At 35.4% G+C, this 16,553-nt stretch overlaps 1 protein-coding gene and 1 non-coding gene across 18 annotated transcripts; one reads left to right on the plus strand and one right to left on the minus strand.

Annotated features, from left to right (window-relative positions):
- The first annotated feature begins 1,370 nt into the window (after positions 1-1,370).
- Positions 1,371-10,275, plus strand: LOC141666867 (uncharacterized). Of its 17 annotated transcripts, none has more exons than XM_074473091.1 (7): positions 1,371-1,914; positions 3,372-3,518; positions 3,599-3,661; positions 4,254-4,591; positions 5,097-5,309; positions 5,506-5,697; positions 7,796-10,273. In XM_074473091.1, exon 7 carries the CDS (start codon positions 8,276-8,278, stop codon positions 9,395-9,397), a length of 1,122 nt encoding a protein of 373 aa, XP_074329192.1. In that variant the 5' UTR covers positions 1,371-1,914; positions 3,372-3,518; positions 3,599-3,661; positions 4,254-4,591; positions 5,097-5,309; positions 5,506-5,697; positions 7,796-8,275; the 3' UTR covers positions 9,398-10,273. The 17 variants fall into 17 exon arrangements, with proteins under 17 accessions (XP_074329192.1, XP_074329191.1, XP_074329190.1 ...); XM_074473090.1 differs by having other exon boundaries at positions 4,254-4,402; positions 4,528-4,591; positions 5,506-10,273; XM_074473089.1 differs by having other exon boundaries at positions 4,254-4,402; positions 4,557-4,591; positions 5,506-10,273.
- On the minus strand, positions 8,198-8,304 carry LOC141670051 (small nucleolar RNA R71). The gene has a single exon (XR_012554301.1). It is a non-coding gene; the product is annotated as a small nucleolar RNA R71 (small nucleolar RNA).
- Positions 10,276-16,553: the final 6,278 nt, after the last annotated feature.

A 16,553-nucleotide genomic window follows, 5' to 3' on the forward strand; every position in this document is an offset into this window, starting at 1 on the left:
ATTTGAATATAAGGTAAAACTATATTATATTGCACCATTTGATTTAATCCATTATTTTATTTAAGAAAAAAAAATTATATTGGTCGATAATTCGATAGACCTAACAAGTTCAACTAATATTTATAAAATTTTATCGAAATGAAAATATTTAATTTTAGGAAAATAATATACAATGTTATCAAATTATTATAAAAAAAAAGATTATAATCATAAAGTAAACTTGAAAACAATTTGAATGAATATGTAATACTAATTTTTTTCAAAATTTTTAGATAATTACAATTTTTGAAACTTATAAATGCATGTTATTTGAATAATCAATCGGCTTATTAGATGTTAATAATTTTTAAATTAATACATAAATGAGATATTTATCATATAAATAAATGAGACCAATACCATTTAATCAAAAATGTAACAAATAATAATTTACATATGACTTTATCTTTACTAATTGTATAATTCAATGTTACTATATTCAAATTTATTACTACACTAGAACATTACAACAAAAATGTTTTATATTATGAAAATGGGAATGATCAATCAAATATATGATTTTTTCAATGTTTTAAAAATTATATATATTAGGTCAATATTAAATGATGAATTTTGAAATTAACATTTATCAACATCTTGTAAAATTAGGACCTCATTCAATATATTAAAAATCCGGGTTAAGTTTAGCTAATGAATTATGACATTCACAATGATATAATATTGATCTAATCTAAACGTTGATTTTCAAAAATTAATATTTTTAATTAAAAATTAACTTATGTTCATGGTACTATAAATTTTACTTTATTGAATATTATAATCGCCTTTACGATTTTAGTTATGTATTTTAATTATTTTTAGATAAGCAAGGTATTGTAAGTTAGTAATCTCTTACATGAAAATCATACAACTTGTAATAATATCTACAAACAGTGTTACAGATTTCGGAAATCGGAATTATTCGGTTGAGGTACTGATTTACGATTTATCGGACGATTTTAAAAAATCAGATGATTTATCGGCGATTTATCAGGAATCGGTCAAATCATATCAATATTTTTGACCGATTTTTGAGCAATTTATCGGCGATTTTTGAAAAATCGGTCGATTTCTATAACAGAGTCTACAAATAAAAAATAATCAAATATATTATTATTTGCATGATACATAAAAAAAATTTAGAAAATGACGACAGGAGTTATTATATTTGTTAAGTATTAACCCCATAAGGAATATGTTACTCTTTTCGATAAAATAAAATATATTTTTTAACTTCAAATAATTTAAAATCTTTTTATTTTTGGCTTTAATTGATTTATTATCCAATTTATTTCTTATTATTTTTTTGTACTCAAATCAAAAAGGGCAGGCAGGGTCGCCTCTTTTATTTATTCCTAAATCCATATAAAATATATCCCCCAATCTCAATTTACTCTGCAAAACCCTAGAAAATCCAATTGCTAATTTGTTTACATCAAGAACAAAGATGAAGTCAGTATCAGCCCAAGTGCCAAAGCCTCTAAAATCCTCTCCAATTTCATCTCCATAGATAACGGCGTTTCTCACGCAGTCCCGTCTATCTCCGTCGCGCCGCTGTCTCCTTTACCGACTTGAATCAGTTCCACAAGGACCTCAAATCATCGTCCTCCTCTAAGCCTCGCAAGAAGCACACTCAAATTATCGCATTTGATTTCGAACAAGACGAGCCGGAAAATGAGGGCCAAGTGAAGGAGAGTGAGGGCAGTTTGGGAATTGAGGTGGTAAAGAGTGAGGTGAAGAAGAAGAAGAAGAAGAAGAAGAATAAAAGGAAAGGGGAGGAAATTGATAATGTTTCGGGGGAGTTTTCGGAACGGAGTGGGGTTAGTAAGAAGAAGAGGAGGAAGGTGGAAGGTAATTGATATGCGCGGTGATAATGTACGTCTTTTATATTGTTGTTATTGTGTAATGCAATATAACTTTTGTGATTGTGTCAGGAGGATAATTTGTGGTGATTGCTAGGGGATAGAGAGTGATATATTGTAGCTCGTTCACTGGAATATAATGAGATATGAGATTTGCGATGTTATTTTTATATTCATACTTTGATCATGATATTTAAATTAGATTTATTTAACTTGGTATCTAATAGATATTGATTTTGTTTGAAGGAAATTATTCGTGTTTTCATTTTTTTTATGTTAGGTTATGAGTTGTGACTCTTATTTATGGGGTGATACTGTTTGTTTTTTTGGATGAATTATGAAATTGAAGTGCCGGTTTGAACTTTGAAGCACTTTGAAGCGTTCAGCTATGTTAACTGCAATAGTCTCTGTGTAATGCTGTTGTACAATGAATCAATGCTTATCGATTACCTGATATGATAAATTAGTGTTTCCTCCAACCTGGTTGTTAGAGCATCTCCAAAGCTCTTCACCAGTTAGGTATAATAATATCTACGTGTCACCCTATTATACATAACATGTAAAAAATGAAACAAGAAGGCCTATTAGGTATAAATTTAGAATACGAAAAACAAGCACGTCACATTTGTTAATTGTTCAGCCATCATTTATAATACTCCACATCATCTCCCACCTATAGTAACCCTAAACTAGCCTAAATTTTATTCTAAATTTTATTATTTATAATTTTTTATAACATGTTAAAGATTTAAATATATAATATTATCATATGAAAATGATGTATATATCTTCATAATTATTATATGTATAGATGTATAAATGTACTGCTTGTATTTTTATTTATAAAAAAATGTTATGTAATATTAAGTGTGATAAATATTTTATTATTAACTAAATTTATAAAAATTCTAATATATTAATATATGTTTTAGTTATATTTTATTTTATATGTAAGTAATGTTCATAATAATTACTCATTTTTATTTTATAATGTTTACTTTAAAATATTGATGTAATTATTAAAATGTTATAATATTTTAATAAATATCTTTTTAAATATATTATTTTATTTTCACTAATATAAAACATAATTAATTAAACTCCTTTTCAAAAAAAGGAATAATTAAACTTTTTTATTTATATATTTAAAATTAATAAAAAGAATAATATTATGAATATAGCTAATGATTATTGCTAATGCCACTGGAGCAAAAATGCTTACAGGTTCAATAAAATTTTAGCTAATCATGTTTTAGCTAACAGTTTTAGATTTTACCCTTGGAGATGCTCTTACCAGTATTGGATTTTGCTATTACATTGGCCCTGCTTGTTACTGAAATTACTTATTACTGAAATATTTTACTTTTTTCTACAAATAAGTTACTTATTATGTGAAATTAAGGAAAGCTAAGCATATCCATTATACGTTTCATTGTCTTCTGTTTGCTTATGACTGAATTTGCTGAATAGTGAATACGGATGTGTAGAGCCAGCATTACACCTAAATGAAGAGTTTGTCTGAAATTGGTTAGGATTTCATCTACACGGGGACAAGTGCAATTTCATGATGTTCTCTGTTTTACTGAAATATTTTCAAAATGCGGCAAGCAGAAAAGGGTAAATTGAAATTTGTTTTTATGAAAGCATCCTAGCTGCAAATATCTATAACTAACTTCGTGATATCTGACTTTTGATAGATGCTAAACAACAGGCTATTCAGCAAGCCTATCTCGTTGAGTGATTTGGATTCATTTCAAATGGTGATCATTTTTTTCCTTACACTAAAAAAGCTGACTGAACCTATGCGCAGCTGATGCATATTACTGTTAGAATAGCATATTAAAGTTAGTTTTTAACTTCCCAAGTGAATGTCTTGTAGTACAAAAAATTAATACTAACAATTAAGCAAATCATGGTAACGCTGCTGTTGTGAGAACTTTCTAATTTTTTAGCATGTACCGAAGCTTATTTGGTTTTTGCTATGACCAATATTTAACATGTCATGTTTATGCATCAAGATTCTGTCGTACTATTTCACAGAATACTATCTCTTCAAATAAATTACAGCAGTCCTGCTAATTTGTTTATTAATAAGCTGTAGGCCTGTAGCCACTCTGACATGTTTTTAACTACATAAGGTTTAAAGAAAAAGAAATGTTGGAAAGCCTGGACTGGTTGCAAATAAATAGAAGTTGGTTTACCTAGTATTACAGGTGAAAGATTTTTCGGCCTTACACATGCATGTTATCAACCTTTCTGGTTCAGTATTATATCCGTTTAGAGTAAAGGAAAACAAGTAGCTAACTCTTGAAGTGTAAGATTCACTTAATCTTTATTTATTTTCTTGTCTAGTCCAATGAAATATCCTACAAGAGAAATAATGGAAAACTAAAAAGGAAGATTTCTCAGGCTGTGGATGCATAGGAATGATGGTATATTTGTCGCAGCCTGTCTGGATCATTACAAACATATTTTCTGTTCACAATATCTCTTACTGGGAGGTACGTTCTGCTTTTCTTATGTTTATCACAATATCTCTTATTGGGAGATAGTGTTAGAATCACACGGTCATACGTCATGAACTGATCGACTTCTTTTTGAGTTCATTCCTGATATACATGAATAGTATTGATACGGTTCATTCGTCAAGTTCAGGGCTGTGGGGAATTGGCAATCATCTGTTGTGCAAGGTACCCTTCGAACTTTTTGCATTGAAACATTTTTGCTAAGACAGAAGAACAATAAATCTATTATCTATTATCTATTATCTATCTAGTACCCCAACTTCAAGTTTTGAGGAAACATTTTATTCAGCTAGATTTTACTATTATGCCCTCTTAGAAATGCGTTTGTATGCCTCCTCCAACCCACTATTCTACATTCCAATTACGGGTTTAGCACTGTGTAATATATTTTAAACCTAGTATCTACTAAGAATGTCGTTGGCCGTATCAAACGTGCTCTCATCCCGTGACATCCCTCTTCTTCTTTTAAGATATGTTGATTCCAAATGTAATTTTGTGCAAAGCTAAATCAGGTTAAATTTTGGCCACCACCTCCGCAAACTGCGATTGGTACATATTCGTCTCCCCGTGAAACCAACAGATGTCATATTATGTTTAGACTTGTACTATTTTGTTGCTCCCTACTATTTTTGGGAATAAGTAAAATTACTGATAGCCTATAATATCACAGACCCAATACTAAGAGCCCAAAACCCAAAAAGAAGGGCCTATGAAGCATTCAGCAATAACCTGGAAGACCCCATGACACGTGGCAACATCACCACCGTCCAGGTATCCCGGATCCAGAACATTCCTACGGTCTGGATTTAACAGTACACCAGCTCATCACGGGCATCCACACGTCCTACAGTCCAAAAAGCACACCTACGGTCCAGATCAAAAGGTACAAATCCCTAAAACCTAGTGGAAAGCCTATAAAAGGCTGAACAAAAGGGGTATAAGGGGTTACTTCATCTCTCATATACACACATATATACACACGCACTATAATATACTTGTATAATTCTCATTTTACCCCTTTCTCATTCTCACGCCGGAGGTGCCGCGGGGACGCCACCCTCTCCGGTTCTGTTTTGCAGGTTCCCACCCTACAGCTACACCGCACGCCGTCGTTATTTCTGTCCAAACGGAGTTTGAGTTCGGGTTCAACTGGGAAGGGATCTCGGGGTGATTTGGGATTATCACTAGCGCTAGGAGGGGTCGAACCTCCGTTCAGTGGTGTTCATATCTGCCGCTGTTACCCCCCCATAAAATTAGAATACTACACTCCAGTAAGAACTTCACTCCGAATCTCTCAGATCTACTTTTTACCCTGAACTTGCTTGCTTTAAGTACCGTTAGTGGAACTTGTTAGCCACTCTAGTCGTAACATTGTAATAGTTTTGAAGCTTTTGGTAGTTGTTTACAGCGTGCTTGAGATCTAAAACATCCGTGTTACTATTCGAAGTTGCAAGTTTTATTACTATAAATTTGTGATATTGTTAAATAACCATGACGTCAAGAAAGAGCAAGACAGCTGTTTCCGCCTCTTTCCTGCCGCCTTCGGCCCAACCCAGGGTCGGAGAAATGGAGGATGTGGATGAAGGGCCCCCCATAACCCAGACCCCCTCTCAAAATCTCCAACCAGGGGATCAAAGAGTAACCATCGAGAAAGCTGCACATAAGTATGCCGAAACTTCGGCCAACCCCTGGGGGGAAATGGCCCCGGGTCATATACAAGCTGCAATGAACCTGTGGAAGAAAAAACATAATGCCGAGCCTGAGACCCGCCCAGGGGATCAGGAGGAGCGTTCTGGGGAATCCCGAGGATCAGTCCTGGATTGAATTATAAAAAACCTGAAGAGACCTCCATAAGACGTCCGGGATGAAATCAAAAGAGCTACCCTCCGTGAAAGGATTCAGAAAGAAGAGGAAGCCAAGGCTAAAGAAATCATTGAGAAGAGAATCCGGGATGAAGAAGTTGAAAAAGAGATCCCACCGAATTCATGTCTCCTCTGATTCGGAGTCCGAAAAAGAGTCCAAACAAGAGCAGATGGCCCGGGCCCTTCGTGATCTCAAGAGAAAGGTAGAAGGTGACATGGAAGTTAGTGCAGCGACGATCCTTTTTACTAGGAAGTTAGAATCGACTACCAGAGAAGTCGAGCACAAACATTTCAATTTCGACTCCTTTGACGGCCGCGCCAGGTCGTTTTCACAGAATCCTGACTCCAGTCTAATTTTGAGAGTCTGGAAGCCCAGAACGACCAGAAGCCTATATATATCAATAAAAATACGTTTTTAACCACAAGGAGACCTGGGAGAGCAATAAGAAGACCTAGAGAGCACGAGAAGGCTACGGAGAAGAAGACTCTTGTTTTCTTTAATATAGTTGATACTTGGATGCTTGTTTTCGATTTGTCTTTGAACCTTAGTACTCTTATATTATTTATTATCATGCTTTCATTGGAACCCATGGTGATGATGAGTTCGATTATGAACTAATCGTTATCGTGAGGTTCTAACGGATTTATTTATGGATTTCTTTAGTTAAATTGTTTTGATACCTTAGTGTGTGGTGATTGTATGATAACCTAGTATTGGTTGTGCTTATTCGTCTTATGTGCGTCGCTAATATATAAGATAGCGTGTTAATCTCTATTGAAGTAAAAGTGAATAAAGAGGTTTAGAACTTGTCATTCTAGCATAGGTTCATGTAGTTGTTATGCATGATTCGTAATTAATTTTAACCATCTTAATTGCCCTATGTAATCACGATAGATAACTTGCGCATTAAACCGTTATGTTTTCAATTCTTTTAGACATATAAGGACTAAGCATAATTGGTGTCTATTCAACTTCTATCTCTTTTGTGGATGCTTGGTAGTAGGGTATTCGTACAATAAAAGTTGGCATTTACTAGTTTCGTGTTATCAGATTAGTGTCATCACTATTACATGCTAAGGTTAAGAATAAAAAGGCTATTGAATGAAGTATTTAATGAAGTTAGGATCCCATGTTTGTCATATAAAGTAATTCAACCTCAATTCTCTTAGTTAATGCTATTTAGTACAATCTCTTAGTTTAATCCAACCCCAATTTGTTATTTGTTTTAGCATTGAGCGATAACCATACATTGTTGCATAAGTACATAAATTGAGCTTAACCTAAACTAGTCTCTGTGGGAAGGAATCTGATTTATATCTTATACTACTTGCGAACGCGTATACTTGTGTGTAATTTTAGCGCGTGTTTAGCGACTAACAAGTTTTTGGCACCGCTGCCGGGGACTCGGTGTTGTTAATTATTTTGTTTATGTGCTTATCACCAGTGGTCGTTAAAGTTCACTGACTCGGACTCGTTTACTTTCACGGTTTACTTGTTGTGTTTCAGGTATTCGTTACAATGGGAGATCCAGCAGCACGAATGAAAGCCTTGATGGATTTTTCTCAACCCAAGATCAATGACATTCAATCTAGCATTGCCAGGCCAGCTATCACAGCTAATACCTTTGAGATCAAGCCTAGCATAATTCAATGGATGCAGAATTCAATCCAGTTTGGGGGTTCTCCAACGGAAGATCCCAATATGCACATTAGGGATTTCATTGAGATCTGCGACACCTTCAAGTTCAACGGTGTTTCTAAAGATGCTGTGAAGCTGAGACTGTTCCCATTCTCTCTGAGGGATAAGGCTAAGAGCTGGTTACACTCTCTACCAGCTGGTTCGATTACTACTTGGAAAGATCTTGCTCAAAAGTTTCTCAATAAATTCTTCCCTATGGCAAAGACAGCTGCAATCAGAAACGCTATTACCCAATTTATGTAGCAATCAGAAGAATCTTTATATGAAGCTTGGGAGCGCTACAAGGAGATGCTTAGGAAGTGTCCTCATCATGGAATTCCTAATTGGATGATCATCAATTATTTTTATAACGGGTTGGGAGTACAGTCAAGACCCATGCTCGATGCAGCATCAGGTGGAGCATTATGGGCAAAGAGCTATAAGGAAGCCTATGATCTAATTGAACTGATGGCTGCTAATGAATATCAGTATCCAATCCAGAGATTGCCACAGGGCGAGATAGCAGGAGTTCTGGAAGGGGATACAACTACGGCTATCACTGCTCAACTAAAGGAGTTGTCTATGAAGATCGATTCTCTGGCTAACTATGGTGTTAATAAGATAACCAGTGTTTATGAGCTATGTGCAGGTTCGCATGCGACGGAGCAATGCACTATATCTAGTAAATCAGCTCAGTTTGTGAGTAACTTTCAGAGATCGCAGCAACCAGTTCCAGGCACTTATCACCTTGACAACTGGAATCATCCTAACTTCAGCTGGAACAACAATCAGAATACGATGCAACAGCCATTCCAGCAGTTTGGAAACAAGCAATTCAATCCTCCTGGTTTTCAGCTACAATTTGCACCAAGACAACAACTCCAACTTCAACAACAAACTCATGATGCAGGTCAATCTTCGAATGAAAAATCTGAATTGGAGGAGTTGAGGCTTATGTGCAAAAACCAGGCTCTTATATGCCTAAGCCAGGCTGTTTCTATCAAGAATCTAGAGAACCAGATAAGACAAATTGCTAATGCCTTATTGAATCGACTACTAGGAGCTCTTTCTAGTGATACAGAAGTTCCAGGCAAGAGGGAAGTCGAAGAGCAGGTTAAGGCAATTACATTGAGGTCTGGGAAGGTTGCAAGCCCTGAAAAATCTCATGTTCCAGAATCTGAAGTTTTAGTTGAGAAAGATGTGCAGAAGGAAGCAGAAGTGGAACCAAGGAAGACTACTGTTGAGCACACTCCTCCTGAGAGTATACAGGGACGAAACATGTCTATCCTCCACCTCCTTTTCCTAAGAGGTTACAGAAGCAGAAGTTGGATAAGCAATTTGCTAAGTTTCTGGAGGTGTTCAAGAAACTTCATATCAACATACCTTTCGCTGAAACTCTTGAACAGATGCTTAGCTATGCGAGGTTTATGAAAGGTATTCTCTCTCGGAAAGTGAAACTCGATGACTTAGAGACCGTTGCTCTTACGGAGGAATGCAGTGCTGTGCTGCAACAGAAGTTGCCTCTGAAGCTTAAAGATCCTGGAAGCTTCACTATTCCTTGCACTATTGGAAACTTGTCGTTCGACAAGTGTTTATGTGATTTGAGAGCTATGTTAGGTCACACAACACTGTAGAAGGGGGTTGAATATAGTGTTTATACAATCAAATAGATTCAACACAAGTATGTACAAAAGATCAAGTATATTAAATAAACTCTGTTACAATATGAACTGTTGTTCTATCTCAGTGATGAACAAATCTCACTAAGAGCTGCTAGGTTACAATGTATAATTTTCTCGATAATGATAACACATCTAGTGTAAACCCTAAGTCTGTGTTTATATAGTACACAGTTACAAGATAACTTCTAATTGATGTGGAATACAATTCTATCTCCTAAAATATATCAATCAGATATCTTCTACAAGTCTTCCAGTCTTCTAATTCTTTCAATGCATATCTTCTTTTGTTTTAGTCTCGATCTTCTCCTGTAAATCAGCTTCTTTCCTTAACTGAAAGTCTTCCCGCACTTAAGTTCTGATATGACCTTAAGTTCTGATATTAAGCTCTGACTTCCAGTAAGTCCTGATTTCAGTAAGTCCTGATTTGTCTTGTTATTAAGTTCTGAAAGCTAAACACAAATCATATTAGACATGACATCTCAAATATATCTAACAATCTTCTCAACTTGTAAATTATGCAAAATATACAAGTTCATAGATTTGATGATGTCAAAAACATTTTAAGTACAAATGCAAATAAGAATTTAACTAGATAACTAACTACAACTTATAGTCCTTATAGCTTTTACCAATCTCACTGAGTCAATCTGAATCCATAATGATTCTTGACAAAGTTTGATATCAGCTTTTCTTCTTTAATCCTCAGGACTTGAATTATTGTAGTCTTGACTTGCTTCATCTCTTCATTCTGACTTCCAATCTGGTAGATTGCAGTCCTTAGAATAGAAATATGGTTTCTTTCTAAACCATCACCCAGTCTTATTACCCTTGGGTGAGAAGAATCTTCATTGTAGCATAGACATTTCTCTTTCAAAATCACTTCAAGCTTAGCAGAATCCTTCATTGGAATTTCACTTCCATCATCTTCAACTATGTTAGGAATGAATTATGTAACCCTTGAACCAGAAATTCTAGCTTTATCTCTTATGGTCTTCAATATGAAATTTGACCATCTCTTGGTAATATCAGACTTTACCTCTAAAAGGTAATGGAAGAATTGAAGTTCTTTCAGTGTTTTGTTCAGCACATCTGATTCTGACATCTGATATGTCCTTCCATCTTCAAGAAATAGAATCAGATTTTCCTTGACATTGTGCTTGTCATGAGCATCCAGTACCACTTGAACAGAGATAACCTTATCAAGGTGTTTCTGTGTAACATCTTCAAGAGGTCTGTCAGTTAGCAAAAATGGATCTCTAGTAGCAACTTCAACTCCTGTCTTGATTTTAGCTTCATCAGAACCTAGTCCAGTCCTGTCTCTTGGTTCTCTAGCATTTAACCCAATAGTCATGAAATCAGACAGTAGTTGGTTTTTCTTTGAATCTGATGGTTTGACACTTTTCCACAAAAGTTTCTTTTTTTCAGCTACTTTCAACTTGTCTAAATCAACTTGAGCACTGTCAGAGGTTGATGTCTTGATGACTTTATCAGAACTTGTTGTTACTGTTGTAGCTTGTTGTTCTTCACTCTGAACAACTTGAGCTTTATCAGAGGCTGTCTTTGATTCTTCAGAAATATTCCTTCTTTTCAGAGTTTGAACATCTTCATCTTCAGCAAGAGTATCATCAGTAACTTAAACCAGTTTGCACACAAGTTTTATCAGGATTTGAGGAATTTTCATCTCTTGTGGCTTTATTGGTTCATCAACTTTTCCTTTCCCTTTGTCTTTGGGATCAATCTCAGTTTGTGATCTAGTATTAGGCTTTGATGCCTCTGTATTTGACTTCTCCTTGATCACAATGCCTTTTACCTTAGGCCTTGGAGGTTTCTTTGCAACAGAAGCTGTTGGCTTTAGATTTGTCTTTTCAGCTTTAAATCTAGCTTCTTCCTCCTTGAGATTTTCTAAATCCATTCCTGGATTATGCTTCAGAAATAATCTTCTAGCAAGTTCCTCATCAAGTGTCTGAATCTTGGGATCTTTGTAGTAGACTGTAGTCTGCTTCCCCTTTAACTTCAGAGTTTGCATAAACTTCTGAGAGTCTTGACTTCCACCTTGGATCAGAATATCAGGCTTTGTCATCAGACTTTGCTTATCAGAACTTGATGTCAGATTTTGAGTATCAGTACTTGCTATTAGATTTTAAGTTTTAGCAGCTTCAGAACTTGTCTTCTTTTGAATAGAAGATCTGCTTGCGTCAGTAATTAGTTTCCTTGAAGAAACCTTGTTGCTGTGCTCTTTACCTTGAACTTGACCTCTACCCTTGCTAGGGTTTCCCTGGTCATCAACTTCATCATCTTTTTTCTTCAGTACTTGATCATTAGAGCATTTGGACTTAACTATCTTCTCCCGCTTTTTGGCATCATCAGGTAGTAGGAGAGAGAGAAGAAGTTCAACTGAAGATTGGATTTCATCCAATTGAGCTTTTTGAGAAACTTGATTTTATAGGACCTCAGTAATTTGGGCCTGTTGTTTCTCTTGTATCTTCTCAATTGCTTCAACCTTTTCAAGAGTAGGTCTGATAATCCTTGTCTTGTCAAGCTTGATCTGCATATCTAGCTTATTTACTAATTCTTGTAGTTTATCAACCTTTGATTGAGTTTCAGAGTTTAGACCTTGAAGGCTTTTGGTAGTTAGAGCTGTGACATTAAGTTGAGTTTTGAAATCAGAACATGTCATCAGCTCATCAGCCTTAGCAATGTGCTCTTTTAAAACTTTAAAGCTTGGAATGAAATCAGTTTCATTCCACTTCTTGGTCCACTCAACTCCCCTGTGAGTTTCTTCCCAAGGAACAGGTGCAACTTGCTCAACAAACTTCTTAACCAATACTTCTTTTCCAAGAGTGGGAACTGGAGTATCAACAGAAACACTGTCTCCAGTACTGAAAGAAGACTCATCATTCTCTGATAAGACAAGTGTATGTGAGGCAATGGGAGATTCTGGAACTACCTCATCTAAATTCCGATCTTCAGGTTCCTGATCAAGAATTGGTGTGGATGGTATCTCAATATTTAAGATTGGAGAATGAGTTCGAGATGTCTGAGCTGCTGTAGGAGCTTCCAGATAAAGAACAGTAGGAATATTTAGATTGTGAATATCTATCTCATAACTTGTTGTTTGTTCTTCAGCATTATCTGTAGCTTTTATTGGAGAGACAGGAGGTGTTAGCACAGTATCTTGAGCTTGAGTAGGGGATGACAGAGCTTCAATTACAACAGGTTCTGATGAGATAAGAGATTCTTGATCCCATTCCTCAGCTTCAGTAGTATCCTCAGATGGAGGCTTAGCCATGTGCCTTTTTGCCCTCATTTTCTTTAATCTCCTTGACAGTGAAGGAGTTGATTTATCATCAGAACTTACAATTCTTTTTCTCTTCAAAGTATCAGAACTTTAAGCTTCAGCATTTATCTGATGGGTTGACCCTTCAGCTTCTGTTTCTTTCTGAAAAACCACAGTTTCAGCTTCAACAGTCACAGGTTCTGATGCTTGAACCTGTGCTTCCTCCTCTTCACTATCAGATTCATTCCTGAGAATCATCTTTCTTCTCTTTTGTGGAGGTTGAGGAACAGACTTTGCCCTTTTTGGCCTGAAAGATGAAGGTCTGATGGTAGGTGCTGATGGTTGTTGTTGTGAAGATTGAGCTGATGGTTGGAAGTAAGTTCTGATGGTAGGTTGAGTTGGTTGAGGTTGAGAGGTGGTTGATTGTGTAGTTGTTGGAGGTGCTGATGGAGGTTGGGTTGGTTGGACATCAGGATATAAGGTAGCAAATTTGGCTGGATCAGAATTTACCAAGACTTATTTGACAGATGTAGGAATTTGGAGGGGTCTCAAAACAGTCTTCTTATTATCAGTAGATAATAAGTCAGTAAAGGCTCTCTTAGCAAGTTTAAATGGTTCAATTAACTCACTTGCTAATTGGGGTGCATCAGAGCAACAAAAACTATAAATAAGCTGACAGAATCTAGCAAAGTAAACTGTATTTCTATCTTTTGTCATCCTATCCCCAATAAATCCTAAAATAGCACTTGCATAATCAAAATGAGTTTGATTAATGAGAGCATACCCGATTTGTTGACTGAGAATTGGGATTTCATCAAAGTTTGAACATTTGTTTGCAAAAGTTCTGGTGATGCAGTCAAAGAAGAAACTCCATTCCCTCCTTATGTTGGGTCTCTTCAACTGTCCCAGCTTTGCCAAAGTTTTCTCATAGCCCAGATTGGCCATTAGCTGTTGAAGTGGCTCCTCAACTGTTGAATATGTGCAGTTTTCTGGCAGATGGAGTGCTTGTCGAACTGTAGCAAAAGTCACTACATGCTCATCATCCCCTGTTGAAAAGACAATACTTGGGAACCCATGAGCACCACAATCATCATACATGCCACTTCTCCAAAACTCCAGCACTTGAGTTCCAGAGATTGCTTCTGGTTGGGTCAAAGCATACCCAATCTCAGAGTTAGCAAGGAAGTCCTGAATAAAATGAAGTTCTGATGGAGCTTCAACCTTGCTAAGAATAGCCAAGTAGTTGTTGGGAACAAACTTAGCTCCATTGAAAACAATGTCTTTTGGTGTCATTTATGTGAAAAATCAAATGAGAAAAAGAGTGTTTGCAAGGTGTTTGATAAAATGCCTGTATGAAAATAGCTTCGGAGAATATTAGTGGGTGAGAGAAAATAAGAGAGATGAGAGAATAAGAAAAGTAGGTAAAAGATTAGAAATTTTTTTAACTTTCTTATTTATACAGCCCATGTGATAACATCTATAATTTTGAATCATGACAGACAATTTACACCTGACAACATGTGAACAGTCAGTAAAAAGTTAAAGCAGGAGTTAGTGGGCAGGAGAACTAAGCAGTAATTAATATGCACATGCAGTTTTTCAAGAAAAACACGTTTCCCACTTAACCAAATGATTATGACTATTTTTATCTCACCTAATTATATTCTGATAAAATATGACTGTTTCAGTATATACCACAAATAAGTCAAGTAAATAAATAATGACACGTAAGCATCAGAGTTTCCATCAGAATTTAATATCAGAACTTGACTATTATCAGATTTTAACAGTCATCAGAACATGGCTTCTATACTCAAAAAGTGAATGTTTGTTACTGTGATTCTTCATATAAATACTGACTTGTTTCTTCGGAGTTGAATCATCAGAACTTCCATAAGAACTTGTCCTCAGAATTTATGCATATAACACTTAACTGTTTATCTAAAACAACTTAATCACCGCAATAATTTTCATCATTCATATGGAGTGATAGTGTGTGTATTAGCAGAATTTCAGATAAAGATTAAAGTCTGATAAACTTCAGTATATCTTAGAAATAAGGCATAACTAAGAAAAGTGCTTAAACTCTGTCATTAATAATGAAGTCTACTACATAATGAATTTATGCAAAAATCTACCTCAACTGTTTGTGCTCATTTTATGCATCTTTTGAAATTCCTTTTTACAGTGGTTTCTCTGTGTAAGTGAGTCACAACTGCTATTAGAATTTATGCTATTATCAGAGTATTTCTCCAGTAATTAGAGAATGTGAAAAGTCACCAAGAAAAAAATATTTGCTTTTCTAATACATATAACTTAATACCAGCAATGCACGTGGGTCTTCCCTTCCACATATTTACTCTAGATCTCAAAGGAGTACCTGGCTTCAATTTTCTTTCTTCATTTAAGTGAGGCTTATCAAGCATGTGGTTCATCCTTAAGACATCAGAATTTGACAGATAAGAAGCAAGAATCTAGTTTGTGACTTATTAATAAGATACACAAAGTAAATTTGACTAAACTCAACATCATAATTTGCTTGTGTTAATGAATTTCCACATAAACTACTAATTCAAACATGGGATTTCTAGTATGTTAAAGACTACTAGGTCAGCATCTAGCACCTCATTGGATTGAATAGTCACAGAACATTCAAATCACTATCAGAGTATATATATCCACATCAGATAACAATCAGCATTTTATGTATTACAATTTAAGCACATATTATATGAAGATAAGACAATCTGTAAACACTGATCATAAAGTCCTATGCATGAGAACAAAAACTAAGCAGATTTAGAGAAAGAACATGAAACCATTCCAAGTTCATTTACCAGTCTTGTAAAAGTAGCTTCACATAGTGGTTTTGTGAAGATATCTGCTAGTTGTTGATCTGTTGGAACAAAATGTAATTCCACTGTACCAAAAGTAAGTCCTTTCCATGGTTGAGGTAGAACAGTGTTTTATCAATTGTACCTCTGTGAAATCCACTTTCCAGAAGGAATTGAGCTAAAGTCTCATACCATGCTCTTGGAGCATGCTTAAGGCCATAAAGTGCTTTGTCAAGCCTGTAGACATGATTTGGAAATTTTAAATCTACAAATCCTGGAGGTTGTTCAACATATACCTCTTCTTCCAATTCTCCATTGAGAAAAGCACTTTTCACATCCATTTGAAAGACTTTAAACTTTTTTGTGAACATCAAAAGCCAAAAAGATTCTTATGGCTTCCAATCTAACAACTGGTGCAAATGTTTCTTCATAATCAATACCCTCATGTTGAGAGTATCATTTAGCAACCAGTCTTGCCTTATTCCTTGTAATTATGCCATCACTCTCAGTTTTGTTTCTGAACACCCATTTTGTGCCAATAATGGATCTGTTCTTTGGTCTTGGCACTAGGGTCCAGACTTTATTTCTTTCAAATTCATTTAACTCTTCCTGCATTGCTTGCACCCAATCAGCATCTTGAAGAGTTTCATCCACTTTCTTTGGTTCAGTCTGAGATAGAAAAAAATGATAGAGACATTCATTTGTTGTTGCAGTTCTAGTTCTGACACCTGCTTCAGGATCTCCAATTATTAAGTCAGGTATATGTGCTTTAGTCCATTTCCTTGTAGATGGTA

This window comes from Apium graveolens, chromosome 6 (genome assembly GCF_009905375.1).
Source record: "Apium graveolens cultivar Ventura chromosome 6, ASM990537v1, whole genome shotgun sequence".
In the NCBI taxonomy this organism is placed as follows: Eukaryota; Viridiplantae; Streptophyta; class Magnoliopsida; order Apiales; family Apiaceae; genus Apium; species Apium graveolens.

What these genes read in the sequence shown, in the direction of transcription:
- LOC141666867 (XM_074473092.1), top strand. Translation starts at nt 8,276, where the DNA reads ATGCTTAGGAAGTGTCCTCATCATGGAATTCCTAATTGGATGATCATC.